This window comes from Aotus nancymaae, unplaced genomic scaffold (assembly GCF_030222135.1).
Source record: "Aotus nancymaae isolate 86718 unplaced genomic scaffold, 86718_ANA_hifiasm-v0.15.2.pri h1tg000028l, whole genome shotgun sequence".
Lineage (NCBI taxonomy): Eukaryota > Metazoa > Chordata > Mammalia > Primates > Aotidae > Aotus > Aotus nancymaae.
Genome location: NW_026988441.1, coordinates 9,316,016 through 9,335,084, shown reverse-complemented (window position 1 = coordinate 9,335,084; position 19,069 = coordinate 9,316,016). Strand labels below are relative to the sequence as shown.

General features: G+C 52.0%; 1 protein-coding gene across 1 annotated transcript in view; it reads right to left on the bottom strand.

Moving 5' to 3' along the window:
- The window catches only part of EML2 (EMAP like 2), a 33,755-nt gene that overhangs the window by 1,965 nt on the left and 12,721 nt on the right, over positions 1 to 19,069 (bottom strand). Inside the window, exons 10-21 of the mRNA XM_064381149.1 lie at positions 18,256 to 18,351; positions 16,465 to 16,599; positions 14,675 to 14,774; positions 11,692 to 11,846; positions 11,407 to 11,532; positions 9,067 to 9,198; positions 6,769 to 6,836; positions 5,792 to 5,880; positions 5,488 to 5,585; positions 4,810 to 4,897; positions 3,641 to 3,736; positions 2,445 to 2,575 (exon numbers count right to left, since the gene is read on the bottom strand). Coding sequence (XP_064237219.1) covers positions 2,445 to 2,575; positions 3,641 to 3,736; positions 4,810 to 4,897; positions 5,488 to 5,585; positions 5,792 to 5,880; positions 6,769 to 6,836; positions 9,067 to 9,198; positions 11,407 to 11,532; positions 11,692 to 11,846; positions 14,675 to 14,774; positions 16,465 to 16,599; positions 18,256 to 18,351 — 1,314 coding nt within the window. The remainder of the gene's footprint in view (positions 1 to 2,444; positions 2,576 to 3,640; positions 3,737 to 4,809; positions 4,898 to 5,487; positions 5,586 to 5,791; positions 5,881 to 6,768; positions 6,837 to 9,066; positions 9,199 to 11,406; positions 11,533 to 11,691; positions 11,847 to 14,674; positions 14,775 to 16,464; positions 16,600 to 18,255; positions 18,352 to 19,069) is intronic.

Here is a 19,069-nt window from a genome sequence, read left to right as displayed (position 1 = left end):
TTCTCAAACTCCTGGGGATGACCTCAGGTGATCCTCCTGCCTTGGCCTTCTAAAGTGCTAGGATTACAGGTGTGAGCCACCGCTCCCAGCCAGAATCACCCTTATTTTTTTAGATATGCATGCTCAATTTAGAGGGCTAAAAGGTCACATATGTGTTGTTTTTTTGTTTTGTTTTGTTTTGTTTTTAGATGGAGCCTTGCTCTGTCGCTCAGGCTGGAGTACAGTGGCATGATCTTGGCTCAATGTAGCCTGTGCCTCCAGGTTCAGGCAGGCAATTCTCCTGCCTCAGCCTCCCAAGTAGCTGGGATTACAGGCATGCACTACCAGGCCTGGCTAATTTTTGCATCTATTTCTTAAAATTTATTTATTTATTTATTTATTTATTTATTGTTGAGTCTCACTCTGTCACTCAGGCTGGAGTGTAGGGACACAATCTGGGCTCACTGCAACCTCCGCTCCCCAGGTGCAAGCAATTTTCCTGCCTCAGCCTCCTGAGAAGCTGGGATTACAGGCACCTGCCACCACACCCAGGTAATTTTTGTATTTTTAGTAGAGATGGGGTTTCACCATGTTGGTCAGTCTGGTCTCAAGATGATCCTTCTTGGCCTCAGATGATCCATGGCCTCCTCCTCCCAAAGGGCTGCAATTACAGGCATGAGACACTGCACACAGCCACATATGCGGTTTCTTAAAACCACACACTAGGACAGGTGCTGTGGCTCTCGCCTGTAATCCCATAATTTTGAGAGGCTGAGGTGGTCAGATCACCTGCGGTCAGGAGTTCAAGACCAGCCTGGCCAACAAGGTGAAACGCCGTCTCTGCTAAAAATAAAAAATTAGCTGGGTGTGGTGGCACGCGCCTGTAATCCCAGCTCCTTGGGAGGCTGAGGCAGGAGAATCACTTGACCCTAGGAGGCGGAGGTTGCAGTGAGCTGAGATCACACCACTGCACTCCAGCCTGGGCAACAGTGAGACTCTGTCTCAAAAATAAATAAATAGGTCGGCACAGTGGCTCAACCTGTAATCCCTGCACTTTGGGAGGCAAGAGGCGGGCGGATCGTCTGAGGTTGGGAGTTTGAGACCAGCCTGACCAACACAGAGAAACCCTGTCTCTACTAAAAATACAAAATTCACTGGGCATAGTGGCTCATGCCTGTAATCCCAGCTACTAGGGAGGTTGAGGGCAGGAGAATCGCTTGAACCTGGGAGGCGGAGGTTGCAGTGAGCTGACATTGTGCCATTGCACTCCAGCCTGGGCAACAAAAGCAAAACTCTGTCTCAATAAATCAATAAATAATCAAAGAAGAGAAAGGAGAAAGAAGAAATGAAAAAAAAATGCCAAACCTGGTAACAGCTGAAGATGGGTAATAGGTACAGGAGGGGTCACCGTACTAGTCTTTCTGCTTTATGTATGAAAATTTCCTAGGAAAATGTTGAAACAACCCCTCTTCTGTTAGAACCAGAAAATGGTAAAATTAACATCCAGTTTTTTTTCTTTTTGTCTTTGTTTTGAGACAAAGTCTTGCTCTGTCGTCCAGGCTAGAGTATAGTGGTGCAATCATGGCTCACTGCAGCCTCAAGCTCCTGGGCTCATGAAATCCTCCTGCCTCAGACTTCCTTGTAGCTGGGACTATAGGCGTACACCACCAGGCTCAGCTAATTTTGTGTATTTTTTGTAGAGATGGGGTCTCATTTTGTTGCCCAGGCTGATTTTGAACTCCTGGCCTCAAGCGATCCTCCGGCCTCAGCCTTGCAAGCTGTTGCAATTACATATGAGCCACTGCGCCTGGCCTTAGCCTCCCTTAAAAACTTGTAAGATATGGTTGTATCTCCTGTGCCCAGGTACACAGTAGGTGCTCAAAAAATATTTACTGAGGCATTAACAAGGATAATAGAACCAAAGAGCTCAGAATTGCAGTTGCTCAGAACTTCAGAGAGCCATGTCTCCAGCGTGACACACTCTGAAATTCATCCACCTTTGGGTTAAGAAAGGCCCTTGGGCCGGGTGCGGTGGCTCATGCCTATAATCCCAGCACTTTGGGAGGTTGAGGCGGGTGGATCACAAGGTCAAGAGATTGAGACCATCCTGGTCAACATGGTGAAAATCCGTCTCTACTAAAAATACAAAAAAGTAGCTGGGCATGGTGGTGCACGCCTGTAGTCCCAGCTAGTCAGGAGGCTGAGGCAGGAGAATTGCTTGAACCCAGGAGGCGAAGGTTGCGGTGCGTGGAGATCGCGCCATTGCACTCCAGCCTGGGTAACAAGAGCGAAATTCTGTCTCAAAAAAAAAAAGAAAGAAAGGCCCTTGGGATCAAGATCATTGTCCTCCTTATACAGATGGGGAAACTGAGCCTCACAGAAGGGGTGGGGTTGGACCAGAGCTGCCTGAATCTTGTCCCCACCCCTGCTTCTACCCTGTCCCCCCATCTCCCTAAGGGACTCACTCGAGGCTGACAGCAGGGGTAGCTAAACAGGTGAACTTTGCCAAAGTCGTCAGCTGAAGCCAGCAACTTCCCATCATGGGAGCGGGCCACCGCGTTGATATCCGTGCCGTCTGCCCCTTCGCACCAGATCCCTGTGGGCATGATGGAGGGAAGTGGTTAGATGGCTGGAGGCAGAGACTGCCAACAGGAGCAGACTGCCACTCCAGCCATCCTAATGTGTTCTGACCTAGCCCGTATCAATCTGATCATACGAGTCAGAATGACCTTTTTTTTGAGACCAAGTCTCACTCTGTCACCAGGCTGGAGTGCAGTGGTGCGATCCTGGCTCACTGCAACCTCCACCTCCTGGGCTCAAGCGATTCTCCTGCCTCAGCCTCCCGAGTAGCTGGGACTACAGGCGTGCGCCACAATGCCCAGCTAGCAGAATGACCTTTTTAAAATGTGAATCCGAGCCTGCCCCTGCTCCACTCAGAACCCTTCCATGGCTCCCTGGTGACCTCAGAAGAAAGCCTATGACTCTAAGCCTCGGCGGGCCCCACCCACTGCTCCAGCCTCACCTCTCGTCAGTGCTCCTGTGAACCTCTGTAATGATTTGGCCACCTCGCCTCCCTGCATTTCTCTGAATGCCAAGTTCTGTGTCATGCCTGGGCTTTTGGATGTGCTATTTCCTTTCCCTAGAGACTGCTTTCCTTCTTCACTGCTCTGGAAAGTAACTCCTTATCCTCCAGGTCCTACCTCAGATGTCTCTTCCTCCAGGAAGCCCTCCCTGATTCCCTCCCAGACTAGGCCCCACCCTGGGTTTCCCTGTCCCAGCCCTGCTCACTCTGTGTCATCACTGTCCGGGGACAAGTCTACCTCCCCCACTAGACTGTGAGCCCCAGGAGAGCAGAGCCCTCAGTCATGGTCACTGCCAAGCTCATGGCAGCCACAGAACTGCTTAAGGAGTATGTGTTCACTGCATTCATGCCTGAATGAATGGGCAGCTAAGGCACCAGCAGTGTGGGAATCTCCTGGTCAGTAACCGTGCCCATTTGGTTTCATTTTATTACAGCTCTAAACAGTCATCTCACCCAACCCTTTCTTCTTATATAAATGTAGCCCACATGCAGTAAAGGAGTGAGCATCCCACACTGGAGGTAAGCAGTAAGACTCTGGAAACCACCAGTGAGGATGTCTCTCCTCATTCCAGAACTCACCAAACACCCCAAACCCCAGGACACAAGTAGCTGTGGCCCATTCCACGTTCCTCACAGCATCCGCACTGGTGATCTGCTTACAGGTAGCTGGGTCCCCTGGGGCAGAAAATGGGAGGAGACATTCAGAGTTGGAAGAACTTCGGAGTAAACCCATCCCTTTCTTAGACAACGGGCGCCGAGGTCCAAGACAAAGGAGGCTAAGGTCTCAGGGCTCATTCCACCCCTCAGGATGGGCTGAGACGGCTACATGCTGGATCCTCATGGCCCCCAGCATAAGCGGAGCATCTGCTTTGAAACCTGCATCTGGCTGGGTGTGGATGGCTCATGCTTGTAATAACAGCAGGCAGTGTGAGCCACCGAGCCCAGCTAGATCACTTGAGGTCAGGAGTTCGACACCAGCCTGGCCAAGATGGTGAAACGTCATCTCTACTAAATATACAAAAATTAGGCTGGGCATGGTGGCTCATGCCTGTAATCCCAGCACTTTGGGAGGCCGAGGCGGGTGGATCACCTGAGGCCAGGAGTTTGAGACCAGCCTGGCCAACATGGTGAAACCCTATCTCTACTAAAAATACAAAAAAAATTAGCTGGGCATGGTGGTGGACACCTGTAATCCCAGCTACTTGGGAGGCTGAGGCAGGAGAATCGCTTGAACCCAGGAGGCAGAGGCTGCAGTGAGCTGAGATCACCCCATTGCACTCCAGTCTGGGAGACAAAAGTGAAACTGCATCTCACTAAATAAATAAATAAATAAAATTAGCTGGGCATGGTGGCGTGCTCCTGTAATCCCAGCTATTGGGGGGTGGTGGGGGCTGAGGCAGGAGAATCATTTGAACCTGGGAGGTGGAGGTTGCAGTGAGCCGAAATCGTGCCATTGCACTCCAGCCTGGGTGGCAGAGTGAGATTCCGTCTCAAAAAATAAAAATTAAAAAAAGAAACGTGCATCCTACCATCTGACCAGAAAGGGGAGGAATTGGCTAGAAGTGGGGTACACCAGGGAGAAAATCAGAACTCAGTGGTCCCTGAATTCCAAATCAGAAATAGCCTTGAACACCAATGGAGACAGACTTGAAAGCCCCTGCCTCCCCTCCCAGAAGTCAGGGAAGTCTGCAAATCACACATGCAAATAAGACGGAGGAAGAAACGTCTCTGGGCCCCGGAGAACTCACAGTACAGAATCTCATAGTCCCCGGAGTTGGTGACAAAGCAGCTGCTGTCCTGGGCCCAATCCAGGTGGGTGATAAAACTGGAATGGCCCTGCCAGGGAGGGAAGGGATGGTGTTAGAGCTGGAAAGGGTGACGCCAAGGAGAGGGGGACAGGATTAAATCAGGAAAGTGGAAGGTCAAATACAGAGGTAGGGTGAGAACACAAGGGGACTAAAGGAAGGATACACAGGCCTTCGGCGTGTGGGGCGGGGCCAGACTACTGTGGGCAGGGCCAGACTGTGATGGGCAGGGCTAGACAAAAAGCACTTAGAACACAATGGAGTTTAGAACAAGTGGGCAGAGCTAGACACGGAGGTACTGGCTTTGAATGTGAGGGGCGGGTCTACACAGAGGGGCGGTCTCGGAACGTGAGGGGCGGGGCTACACAGATGGTGAGCTTAGCATGTGGGGGCGGGGCTACACAAAGGGGCGGTCTCGGAACGTGAGGGGCGGGGCTACACGAAGGGGCGGGCTTAGAACACAAGAGGTGGTGAATGTGTGGGCGGGGCCAAGACTCCTTGCTCTGATCAGGGCACAATCAGTTGAGTGTTGAAGCTGCGCTCCCTTGAGGTAGAAAATTGGTTAATTCTGCACCCCCTGGGCGGGGTGGCGGCACGGGCTGGGGGCCACTGCCCACTCACCGAGCACTTGCCCAGGCGGCTGACCTTGCGGCCGCCCTGGTCCACCGTGTACACGTACACCAAGTTGTCGTGGGAGCCCACGGCCAGGTACGCCCCGTCTGGGGGAGGGGGAGGGGGGCTATGAGGAGGCACCCAGGCTCCGCCCCCTCCTCGCCCAGACTCAGCCCCCTCAACAGCACCCAGCTCCATCCCCACTGCATCCCTCCGAGGCCTAGCAGCGCAGGCTCCACCCCTCCCCCTGCCAAGAACTCTGAGCCTCCGTCCCCTGGCCCTGCCACTCTGGTGTCCCAGGCCTGCCGCTTACCTGGGGAGAAGCTGACCACTGAGATCTGTTCATTGCCGTCTGTGTGGATAGCCACCAGGTCATGGGTCTCTGTGTCCAGCAGCAGCCATCTTGAAGGAGAGGGTGTGGTGGGGGAAGGAGGGGTGAGCTGATCTGACAAAGAGGGGCCGCAATCTGTGGGGCCTGAGGGAGGGATCAGAGGGACCCCAGAAGAGATCCGGGCTGGGCTTCATGGCTCAGGCCTATAATCAATGCCAGCACTTTGGGAGGCCAAGGCGGGTGAATCGTTTTAGGTCAAGAGTTTAAAACCAGCCTGGCCAACATGGCAAAACCCCGTCTCTACTAAAAATACAAAAATTAGCTAGGCGTGGTGGCGCGTGCCTGTAATCCCAGCTACTGGGGAGGCTGATGCCCAAGAACTGCTTGAACCCAGGAGGCAGAGGTTGCAGTGAGCAGAAATCACACCACTGCACTCCAGCCTGGGCGACAGAGTAAGACTCTGTCTCAAAAAAACAAAATAAAACAAGACCAGGTGCAGTGGCCCACGCCTGTAATCCCAGCACTTTGAGGGAGGCTGGCCAACATGGTGAAACCCCATCACTACTTTTTTTTTTCTTTTTTTCATTTATTTTTATTTTTTTAAGATGGGGTTTCACCATGTTGGTCAGGCTGGTCTTCAACTCCCGACCTCAGGTGATCTGCCCACCTTGGCCTCCAAAGTGCTTGGATTACAGGCATGAGCCACCACGCCCGGCCACGTCCCTACTAAAAATCAAAAAAATTAGCCAGGCACGGTGGTAGGCGCCTGTAATCCCAGCTACTTGGGAGGCTGAGGCAAGAAAATCACTTGAACCCAGGAAGCAGTGGCTACAGTGAGCCAGAGTAATGTTGAGGGATCTCGGCTCAGTAAATTGTGGGATTTGGGAAAGTAAGAACAAGGGAGGAAGGGCCAGTTCCCCAGCAGAGAAGCCCTCCCCAAATGCCCTCCTCAGCTTTACCTGCCAGTTACTGTGCCCACGGCCAGGACAGAGCCGCTGGGGTGGAAGCCGGCTGAGCGGGCAGGGTCCTGAGAAGGGAAGAAAAGAGGCAGGGCTCAGAGCTAAGGTCCCATGTCCATCTGGCCATTCTCCTGCCTCAGGGCCGACTCTAACCCTGACATGAGGGTTCTCCCCTCCCTCTGCTGCCCTTTGGGACCCCACTACCCCAGACACCCTGGCAGCCATTCCCCTTTACATTCCTGTAACATGTTGGCCTGAACAGAAAACATTCCTCCTGTCACTGCTGTCCCGGGATCCTTCCTTACTCCTAAATTATTCATCCAAGACGAGTTTTTAAGGTAATTTGCTAGATGTGGGAATGCTGGGACAAAGGGCATCCAGAATTTTAAGACTCTTTTTACTTATTTATTTTTTGAGATGGAGTTTCACTCTGTCGCCCAGGCTGGAGTGCAATGGCACGGTCTCAGCTCACTGCAACCTCCGCCTCCCGAGTTCATGTGATTCTCCTGGCTCAGACTACAGGTGACCGCCACCACGCCCAGCTAATTTTTGTATTTTTAGTAGAGACGGGGTTTCACCAGGTTGGCCAGGCTGGTCTCCAACTCCTGACCTCAGGTGATCTGCCCGCTTCAGCCTCCGAAAGTGGTGGGATTACAGGCATGAGCCACTGTGCTCAGCCTCTTATTATTTTATTTATTTATTTATTGAAAGATGGGGTTTCACCAGGTTGGCCAGGCTGGTCTCCAACTCCTGACCTCAGATGATCTGCCCGCCTCGGCCTCCCAAAGTGCTAGGATTACAGGCGTGAGCCACCACGCCCGGCCTATTTTTCTTTTTTTGAGACAGTCTCACTCTGTTGCCCAGGCTAGAGTGTAGTGGTGCAATCTCAGCTCACTGCAACTTCCACCTCCTGGGCTCAGATGATCCTCCCACTTCAGCCTCCGGAGAAGCTGGGATTGTAGGCACATGCCACCATGCCCACCTTTCCCCCCACCACCATTTTTTTTGTAGAGATGGGGTTTGGCCATGTGGCCCAGGCTGGTCTCAAACTCCTGGACTCACAGAATCCACCTGCCTCAGCCTCTCAAAGTGCTGGGATTTACAGGTATGAACCACCATACCCAGCTGCAATTTTTATTTTATTTTATTTTATTATTATTATTATTTTTTTAAAGATGGGGTTTCACCATGATGGCCAGGCTGGTCTTAAACTGCTGACCTCAGGTGATCCACCCACCTTGGCCTCCCAAAGTGTTAGGATTACAGGCGTGAGCCACCACGCCTGGCCTTACAATTTTTTTTTTTTAGAGACTGAGTCTTGCTCTGTGGCCAGGCTGGAGTGCAGTGGCACGATCTTGGCTCACTGCAACCTCTGTCTGCCTCTCTGGTTCAAGCGATTCTCCTGCCTCAGCCTCCTGAGTAGCTGGGATTACAGGTGTCTGCCACCACGCCCAGCTAATTTTTTGTATTTTAATAGAGATGAGGTTTCACCATGTTGGCCAGGATGGTCTTGATCTCCTGACCTCTTGATCCACCTGCCTTGGTCTCGTAAAGTGCTGGGATTACAGGTGTGAGCCACCGGGCCCGACCTCTTTTTACATTTTAATTAATGAAGTGTGAATAGCCATACGTGGCTGGTGGTTACCCTATGGGACCGTGTAGCTCTACACTTGACTGTTGCAGCGATCGAAGCTTCCTTGAACTCAGTGGCTCCTGACTCCCCGCTCCTCACAGCAGCTCCCCTAATGGGTTGGGTCTGTGTTGTCCTGGGCTCCCTTCCAGTCAAGAACCCACTCCCTCAACCCTTCTGAGAGAGCTTCTAAGCACCAAGTTCCCTGGATGAAATCCCTACCCTGCTTAAAAAGACCTTGTTTGGCTGGGCATGGTGGCTCATGTCTGTAATCCCAGCACTTTGAGAGGCCAAGGTGGAGGGATCACAAGGTCAGGAGTTCGAGACCAGCTGGCTAACATGGTGAAACCCCGTCTCTAATAAAGATACAAAAATTAGCTGAGTGTGGTGGTGCATGCCTGTAATCCTAGCTACTCAGGAGGCTAAGGCAGGAGAATTGCTTGAACTCGGGAGGCGGAGGTTTCAGTAAGCTGAGATCACTCCATTTCACTCCAGCCTGGGCAACAGAGCAAGACTCAAAACAAACAAAACAACAAAAAAAACAAACAAAAAAAACCCCAAAAAACCCAAAAAGACCTCGTTAGGTGTTAGTCTGCTGTGCTGAGCCCTGATACGTGGAGAAGGGTAGTTTTGTTAGAATGGTGCGTTTCCAGTCCCCGGGCCCTTACCTCGATGATCCTGCTCCACAGAGGCTGGTGGGTCTCTGAGCTCCACAGATGCACCAGCTTATCCTGCCCACAGGTCACAAACTGGGTCCGGCTGGGGTGTGCGGCGAGACCCCACAGCTCTTCCACATGGCCCTGGTGGAAAGGGAGGACGGCAGGATGGAGACTGCAGCCCTGGCCTTTTCCCACCCAACCCTAATGTCAGACAGGAAGTCCTGGATGAGCCCCAGCAACGCACCCTGCCCCAGCAGGATCCAGGGAAGACCTTTCCCAATGTCTCTGAAGGGGACCTCGCTTGGGCATCTGGACCCATGCCCTGGTGTGTGACTCAAGGCAAATCCTGCCCCTTCTGCAGGGACCTCTGCTTTCCTCTTTGCACAATGGGAGGCAGGAGGGCATGGTGGCTCAGAGCTTGAACCTCAGGGGTCAGACAGGCTGCACCCTGGCCACACACCTCCCAGGCCTTCAGCTCCAAGGACTTCCTTCTAGAGCCCAGAAGTCTCAGGGACCTCATGGAGGGCACTAAACCTCATGGCTCTGACCCTTGGCTCTCTATTACTGAGCGAGGGCAGTCACCTAGGCAGGTGACATCTCCTTGGAGCCTCAGTTTGAAAGTCTGTAAAATGAGGCCAATTGGTATGTGTGCCTCATTGCATTCTTGTGCTCACTAAAATCATGGATGGAAAATGCTGGCCGGGCATGGTGGCTCACGTCAGTAATCCCAGCACTTTGGGAGGCTGAGGTGGGAAGATCGTTTGACCTCAGGAGTTCGAGACCAGCCTGGGCAACATGGCAAAACCCTATCTCTACAAAAAATAGAAAAATTTGCCAGGTGTGGTGGTGCACACCTGTAGTCCCAGCTACTCGAGAGGCTGAGGCTGGAGGATCCCTTGAGCCCAGGAGATGGAGGATGCAGTGAGCTGAAATGGTACCACTGTACTCCAGGCTGGGTGACAGAGTGAGACCCTGCCTCAAAAATAAATAAATAAATGCTAAACATAAGGATAATTCAGAGAAGGTGGTCACAAAATGGAAATATCTATTATTATGGATAACAATTTTTTTTGAGATGGAGCTTCACTCTCACCAGGGTGGAATGCAGTGGTGGGATCTCAGCTCACTGTAGCCTCTGCCTACCGGGTTCAAGCAATTCTCCTGCCTCAGCTTCTTGAGTAACTGGGATTACAGGCACGCATCACCATGCCCAGCTAATGTTTTGTATTTTTAGGACAGATGGGGTTTCGCCACGTCGCCCAGGCTGGTCTCAAACTCCTGACATCAAGTGATCTGCCAGCCTTGGCCTCCCAAAGTAATATTAATAGTACAATTAATAACTATAATAACCAGCATAATACTATGGGCTGTGTGCAGTGGCTCACACCTATAACCCCAGCATTTTGGGAGACCGAGGTGGATGGATCACCTGAGGTCAGGAGAATCACTTGAACCCAGGAGGCAGAGGTTACAGTGAGCTGAGATTGAACCACTGCATTCCAGCCCTGGTGACAGAGAAAACTCTGTCTCAAAAAAAAAAAAAAGAAAAGAAAAAAAAGAAAGAAAGAAAAAGAAAAGAAAGTTCGGGCACGGCTCATGTCTGTAATCTCAGCACTTTGTGAGGCTGAGGCAGGTGGATCACTTGAGGTCAGGGGCTCAAGACCAGCCTGGCCAACATGGTGAAACCCATTTCTACCAAAAATATAAAAGTTAGCTAGGCATGGTGGTGCATGCCTGTAGGTCCAGCTACTCAGGAGGCTGAGGCAGGAGAATCACTTGAACCTGGGAGGCGGAGGTTGCAGTGAGCTGAGATTGCACCGCTGTGCTCCAGCCTGGGTGGCAGAGCAAGACTCTGTCTCAAAAAAAAAGATAAAGATAAATTTATAAATATAGTGTTCCCGGTAGGTGAGTTCTTAAACTGGGCCAGGGATAAGGAAGGGAGGGAGGAGGCCAGGGAGGGAGGAGCAGGCATTTGAGCTGCGAGAAGAAATGCAGGCAGAATCCAGCAGGGCCTTCCCAAATCCGTGGAGCTGGAGACCGGAGAGGTGTGTGACCAGGGTGTCTGCAGCCGTGGGACAACCTGTAGGGACACTCACCAGCCTGAAGGATGCCACCCCCAGTCAGCGTGGCCCGAGGCAGCACAGTTGGAGCAGGGCCGGGGGCCCCTTTGCTGTGCTTGCAGTTAAACTCTTGGTTGGTAGATCATGGGAAGGGGTCCTGAGTCAGGGCCAGGTCAGAGAAGGGACAGAGCAGGGAGGTGAGTACTGGGAGTGGGGAGAAGGAGTGGATGATGCAGGGGAGACAAGGGAAAGAGCCAGGAAGAGGGCAGGGTGCAGGGGAGAGGCGCACCTGGACCAGCAGCGAGAAGCCCGTGTGGATGGAGCCCTGCAGGATGGAATTGCGGGTGGTCCCCACGTACAGCGTGTCTCCGTGTCCCTCTGCCACGGTGCGCACCGGGCCAAAGTCCTCAGGGACCTGGGTGGGCAGATAAGAGGGGAGATGAGAAGGATGCACACAGGGGTGGGCGTAGTGTGACATGCTGGAGGGAGGAGGGTCTAGTGTTGGGAGCCCTAGGTGGGTAGGGGGGTGGGGGGAATCTCTCCACCCCCATCTGAGCCCACTGCCCCTCCTCACCTCCACTTCCTGAAGCTTGCTGTAGTCAGAACCCCAGAGGACCACCCGCCGATCGCGGCCCCCTCCAGACACCAGCGTCCCGTCCCGTAGGGCGCAGAGCCCAAACACGCCGCCATCGTGGGCACCCAGCACCACCTGTGTGATACGGTTCCCGCCTGTGGGGTGGCCAGGAGCAGGGTCAGCATGGAGAAGCCACCCCTGTGCTGACCCCGGAATGCATCTTGAACTCTCAAGCCTATGTCCATCCATTCACAGCCACTTTTCACCTTCATTTTTTTTTTTTTTTTTTTTTTTAAGACTGAGTCTCTCTCCGTCACCCAGGCTAGAGTGCAGTGGTGCTATCTCGGCTTACTTCAAACTCTGCCTCCTGGATTCAAGCGATTCTCCTGCTTCAGCCTCCTGAGTAGCTGGGATTACAAGCACCTGCTACGATGACAGCTAATTTTTTTATGTTTCTAGTAGAGACGGGGTTTCACCATGTTGGCCAGGCTGGTCTCGAACTCCTGACTGCAAGCGATCCACCTAACTCGGCCTCCCAAAGTCCTGGGATTACAGGTGTGAGCCACCACCCCTGGCCTTAATTTTTGTAATTTTAGTAGAGACGGAGTTTCACCATGTTGGCCAGGCTAGTCTCAAACTCCTGCCCTCAAGTGATCCTCCCACCTGGGCCCCCAAAGTCCTGGGATTATAGGCGTGAGCCACTGCCCTGGCCCAAGCCGGGCCCTCTTTACACCAGACATGTGCATCTTTCCACCCACCCACCCAACCAACACCTTGAGGCCCTGCAGGACGGCCCAGTGGTGGGCCTGGCGATGTGGAAAGGAATCAGATTCAGTCCCTGCCCCAGGGAGTTTAGTCTGGGAAAGACACACTGCCACCAAACTTATTCTCACCTGCCCGATCTCAAGGAAAGCTCAGAACAGCCCTGTCAGGAGGTAGTGATATTATACCCATTTTACAGACAAGTCAACTGTGTCTCAAAGGGACGTGATTTTCCCAAGGCCGCATAGAGAGCACGCTGTCTCGCTGGGACCTGAACCTACGCCCTCCCGACTCCCAAACCAACTCCCCTCCCACTACATAGCCCTGCCCTGGGGTAACCCCACAGGAGTCGGGCTCCTGAAAGCCAGCAGAACTGAAGCTTAGAGATAATCCCTGTCTCTCATTCACTTATCTGAGGCCCAGAGAGTTTGAAAAGGTTTTACCCAAAGTCACAGAGTGACACCTGGTTCATGCCTCTCTCCAACGCACCCACGTGCTGTGGGGCAGGTGGTGTGGAAAGGGCAGGGAGGGGCCTTAGAGGCATCTGCCCTCACTCTCCCCTGCTCAGCTGTGTGCTGGCTCCTTCTTTCCTCAGCCCTTTGGTTTTTCCTTTTTTTCTGAGACAGGGTCTCGTTCTGTCGCCCAGGCTGGAGTGCAGCGCGTGGTAACAGCTCACTGCAGCCTTGACTTCCTAGGCTCAATTAATCCTCCCACCTCAGTCTCCTAAGTAGCTGGGATCACAGGCACATGCCATTACTCCTGGTTATTTTTATTTTTATTTATTTATTTATTTATTTATTCTTTTTTTTTTTTTTGAGACGGAGTTTCACTCTTGTTACCCAGGCTAGAGTGCAATGGCGCGATCTCAGCTCACCGCAACCTCCGCCTCCTGGGTTCAAGCAATTCTCCTGCCTCAGCCTCCCAAGTAGCTGGGACTACAGGCGCGCACCACCATGCCCAGCTAATTTTTGTATTTTTAGTAGAGACGGGGTTTCACCTTCTTGACCAGGATGGTCTCGATCTCTTGACCTTGTGATCCACCCGCCTCGGCCTCCCAAAGTGCTGGGATTATAGGCGTGAGCCACCGCGCCCGGCCCCAGCCTGCTATTTTTTAAATTTTTTGTAGATATGGGGTCTCACTATGTTGCCTAGGCTGGTCTAGAACTCCTGGGCTCAAGCAATCTTCCTGCCTCAACCTCCCTAAGTAGTACCCATTAATTTATTAATAAACTCATCCATTGGTTGGAACAAGCATTTCTTCAACTATTGGCTAAAACAATGAAGTCATTTATTTACTTATTTTTTTTTTCAAATGGAGTCTCACTCTGTCACCAGGCTGGAGTGCAGTGGTGCCACCTCGGCTTATTGCAACCTCAGCCTCCCGGATTCAAGCGATTCTCCTGCCTCAGCCTCCCAAGTAGCTGGGACTACAGGCATGCACCACCATTCCCAGCTAATTTTTGTATTTTCAGTAGAGTTGGGGTTTCATCATGTTGGTTGGGATAGTCTCAGTCTCTTGACCTTGTGATCTGCTGGCCTTGGCCTCCCAAAGTGCTGGGATTACAAGCGTGAGCCACCGCGCCCAGCCAAAATCAAGTCATTGATTCATTCAATCATTGATAAACTTCTTAGAACAATCTGTTTTTCATAACACATTAATCCATTGGCTGAAACATTCATTCATTCATTCATTGCTGTATAGATCCACTGCCTGAGACAAAGTCTATTCACTAACATAGCTGGCCATTAGTGGTGACAAACACTCATTTGTTCCTTTACCCGGTCACTCTCCCTTTAAGGAGGATAACACATTCATTTACTTATTCTTCCATCCGTTTCCTGGAATGACACCTTCATTCATTCCTTCATTCACTCATTCACTGATCCACACGCTGGGACAAAGCATCCGTCCACGTATCCATTCTACCCATCCATCCTTCCACCCATTCACCAGCTAACCACAACTGAGCTAACTCATTGATTTATAATCTGGACTCGATCCCTAACATGGGATTTCCAGAGGTCAGGGCCGGGGGAAGTCAGTAAAGATTTCATGGAGATGGGGTATTTGAGCTGAGCTTTGAGGAGGTGCTGGAATCGGACAGGTAAGGATTTCATCCGTTTACATTCATTCCACACAAGCAGCGTCCATGAAGGGAGGCAGAGCTAGGAGTGTTTGGGAAGACTGGACTGGGGACCAAACAGATGGGATGACACTGACCTTTGCCCCAAACATAGAGGTTTCCTCCAGAGTCCCCTGTGACCACGTCACCACCTTCCAAAAAGGTCACACACAGCACATACTTCGGTTTCTCATGTTTCTAAGGTGGGGGAGGAAAGGAAGGTGATAGAGCGTCACTGAAGCAGGTGGCCTCCCAGAGGTCATCTGTCACCCAGGATTGTGCCAAGGAATCCCCTCTATGCAAAAGGCCCTGCGTGGAGTAATCTCTTCTCCCACCTGCCTCCATCCAGCCTGCAGTGCTCAGGTGGCCTAGAGGTTCTGACCACAACTGTCTTGCATTCCTACCCCTGGGCCCACTTCCTGCCCTCTCTCTGCTCCCCCTGACTCTTTTTTTGAGACACAGTCTCACCTGTCATCCAGGCTGGAGTGTAGTGACACGATCTCGGCTCACTGCAACCTCTGCCTCCCAGGTTCAAGCGATTCTCCTGCCTCAGCTTCCCCAGTAGCTGGGATTACAGGCTCCCACCACCACGCCCGGCTAAATTTTGTATTTTTTTTAGTAGAGTCGGGGTTTCACCATGTTGGCCAGGATGGTCTCAATCTCCTGACCTCGTGATCCGCCTGCCTCGGCCTCCCAAAGTGCTGGGATCACAGGCATGAGCCACCGCAGCCAGCCTAATTTTGTATTTTTAGTAGAGACGGGATTTTGCCATGTTGGTCAGGCTGGTCTGAACTCCTGATCTCAAGGGATCCGCCTGCCTCGGCCTCCCAAAGTACTGCAATTGCAGGCGTGAGCTACCACGCTCGGCCTGGTCCCCCTGAATTCTCCCCTCCAGCTGGCCCCTCATTTGTCGTGTGGCTCCTTCTCCCTCATCTTCAGCCTCTCCCTGTGTCCCCTTCCCTGCCTCACTCCACCTTCTCAGTATCGTTTTCATCTCCCTCCATGCCCAGCATTCTCTGGGCTTCCCTTTTGGAGTGGAACTCCCATCTCCACCAAAGGCAATGAACCCTATGGGAGGAGACCCTGGGTCTTTCTGCCCTCTGCTTCCCACTCAGTTTGTCTGTCTCAGCTTGTGGCTATCTCAGCCAGGCAGCCTCTGAGTTCTCTGATTATCTATAATATCGACAACTGCAATATTATTATCAGAGAACCAGCAGTCTTTTGTGGGGGGGAGACAGGGTCTCACTCTGTCATGCAGGCTGGAGTGCAGTGGCCATCACGGCTCATTGCAGCATCAACCTCCCGGGCTCAACTGATCCTTCTCAGCTTCCCAGATAGCTGGGATTACAGGTGCGTGCATACCACCATGCCCAGTTAATTTTTGTATTTTTTGTAGATATGAGGTCTCACCATGTTGCCCAGGCTGGTCTTGAACTCCTGGGCTCAGGTGATCCTCCCACCTCGGCCTCCCAATATGCTGGGATTACAGGCGTGAGCCACCTTGCCACAGTATCTATTTATGGAGCATTTACTATCTGCTAGGAGCTGCTATATTCTTCATCCCTTTGAATTCTAACAACTTTTTTTTTTCTCTGAAACAAAGTCTCGCTTTATCACCCAGGCTGGAGTGATCATTCAATCACAGCTCGCTGCAGCCGTGATCTCAAGTGATCCTCCCACCTCGCAGTGCCTGGCCTCCCTGATAACTCCAGGGTTAACGTAGATCATCACCATGGCATGGAGAAAGAAACTGAGGCCCTGGCAGGCAACGTTTCAGCGTCCCTGTAATCCCAAGCCCCTCCCACCCTCTGGGGGATCTTGCTACCTCCTGCCCATCCCTGACTACCTCTCTCAGGGCCAGCCTGTGCCCCAAGCCCCCGGCACTCACCTCAAAGAGGCCCTGCCTCTTGCTCAAGCTGCCCCCTTCCAAGGTCCAGAAGTAGATGTGAGATTTCCCGCAGGTGATAAGCACAGTGGGGTCCGTGGGATGGAAGGTGGCTACCAATACAGCCTCGTTGGAGCACTTTGAGGGGTGGGGAAGATTCTGAATGAGGACCTCAAAATCCCCAAGGCCACTATACCCGCCCCACACAGGCTGCCCTGTATGGCTGTTTGAGTTGTGCACTGCACACCTGAACTTTTTCTTTTTTTTTTTCGAGATGGAATCTTGCTCTGTTGCCCAGGCTGGAGTGCAGTGGTAGGATCTCGACTCACTGCAACCTCCACCTCCCGGGTTCAAGTGATCCTCCTGCCTCAGCCTCTGGCGTAGCTGGCACTACAGGTGTATGCCACCATGCCTGGCTAATTTTCTGTATCTTTAGTAGAGATGGGGTTTCACCATGTTGGCCAGGCTGGTCTTGAACTCCTGACCTCATGATCTGCCCGCCTCAACCTCCCAAAGTGCTAGGATTACAGGCGTAAGCCACCGTGCCGTACCTAACCATTAGTTCTTTTAATCCTCACAGCACATTGTGAGGTTAAAAAGTGAGGCTCAGAGAGGGTAAACCATTTGCCTAAGGCCACACAGCTAGGCAAGAGTTGTGTCTGGAACCCAGCTCACCTAGACCTAATTCCGGAGCCCAGCCTCTCCACCATTTCTCTTTCCCCAAACATTGAGCCTTAATCCAAAAACCAGGTTACCGCCAGGCAGAGTGGCTCATGCCTGTAATCCCAGCACTTTGGGAGGCCAAGGCAGGTGGATCACCTGAGGTCAAGAGTTCGAAACCAGCCTGGCCAACATGGTGAAACCCTATCTCTACTAAAAATACAAAAATTAGCCAGGCATGGGGGCGTGCACCTGTAGTCCCAGCTACTCAGGAGGCTGAGGCAGGAGAATTGCTTGAACCTGGGAGGTGGAGGTTGCAGTGAGCCAAGGTCATGCCACTGCATTCCAGCCTAGGTAATAAGAGCGAAACTCTGTCTCAAAAAAAAAAAAAAAACACCTGGTTTCCTGCCCCCAGCTCAGGACAGGTATGCAACCTTAGGCAAGCGTCTCTTCCCCTCACCATGCCTCATCCATAAGATAGGCCACCTCCCAGAGAGGCACATTGACACCGAAGGAATGCTGAGTCAGCAGCCACCTCAAACCCAGCCATCTGTTGTGCCTGGTCCACCCCGACCCATACCCCGACTTCCTCACCAAGTCCCTGTGAGGAAGATTCTAGCATTATCCCCAATTTATTTTATCTATTCAGTGTTTTTTTTGAGACGGGGTCTCACTCTGTTGCCCAGGCTGGAGTGCAATGGTGTAATCATGGCTCACTGCAGCCTCAACCTACCAGGCTCAATTGACCCTCCTACCTCAGCCTCCCAAGTAGTTGGGACTACAGGTGCACACCACACCCAGCCAATTCTATTTTTTTTTAGTAGAGATAAGTCTCATTATGTTGCCCAGGCTGCTGATCTCAAACTTCCGAGCTCAAGCGAGCAATCTTATCATGTTGGCCTCCCAAAGTGCTAGGATTACAGGTGCGAGCCACCTTGCCCAGCCTATTAGCTCCATATTATAGATGAGGCCACCAAGGCTCTGAGAGGGCAAGCCACTTGCTCAAAGTTACACAGCCAGCAAGTAGTAAAGCCAGGGTTTAAACACGGGTCTGGTTGCAGACTCCAAACCACTGAGATTGGGCAAATCTCACAGTAGAACCCCAGGGGGAGAGGATGAGAAAAGTCTCCTCACCTTGACATCCACCACCTTGGTCTCCTTGGCCCAGTCCCACACAGAAAGCATGTGATCATTGGATTCGTCCACGGCACACAGCAGGTTGCCCCCATTCTACAGAGGAGAGAAGAGGGGGACAGAGGCAAGGGGAGTCAGGGCCCATCCTCCCCCCATGCCCACAAGGGCATTGGCCACACAGGCCTGTTGTGAGGCTTTCAGTCCAGGCACAGTGGCTCATGCCTGTAATCATAGCACTTTGGGAGGCCTAGGTGGGAGGACTGCTTGAGCCCAGGAGCTTGAGGCTAGCCTGAGCAGTATAGAGAGACCCTGTCTCTTAAATAAATAAATAAATAAATAAATAAATAAAATATATATAAAAAAAGGCGGGGCACAGTGGCTCATGCCTAAAATCCCAGCACTTTGGGAGGCCGAGGTGGGTGGATCACAAGGTCAAGAGATCAAGACTTTCCTGGCGGGCCAGGCACGGTGGCTCACGCCTGTAATCCCAGCATTTGGGAGGCAGAGGCGGGTGGATCACGAGGTCAAGAAATCAAGACCATCCTGGTCAACATGGTGAAACCCCATCTCTACTAAAAATACAAAAAATTAGCTGGGCATGGTGGCGCGTGCCTGTAATCTCAGCTACTCAAGAGGCTGAGGCAGGAGAATTGCCTGAACCCAGGAGGCGGAGGTTGCGGTGAGTCGAGATCGCGCCATTGCACTCCAGCCTGGGTAACAAGAGCAAAAACTCCGTCTCAAAAAAAAAAAAGACTTTCCTGGCCAACATGGTGAAACCCTGTCTCTACTAAAAATACAAAAATTAGCCGGGCAT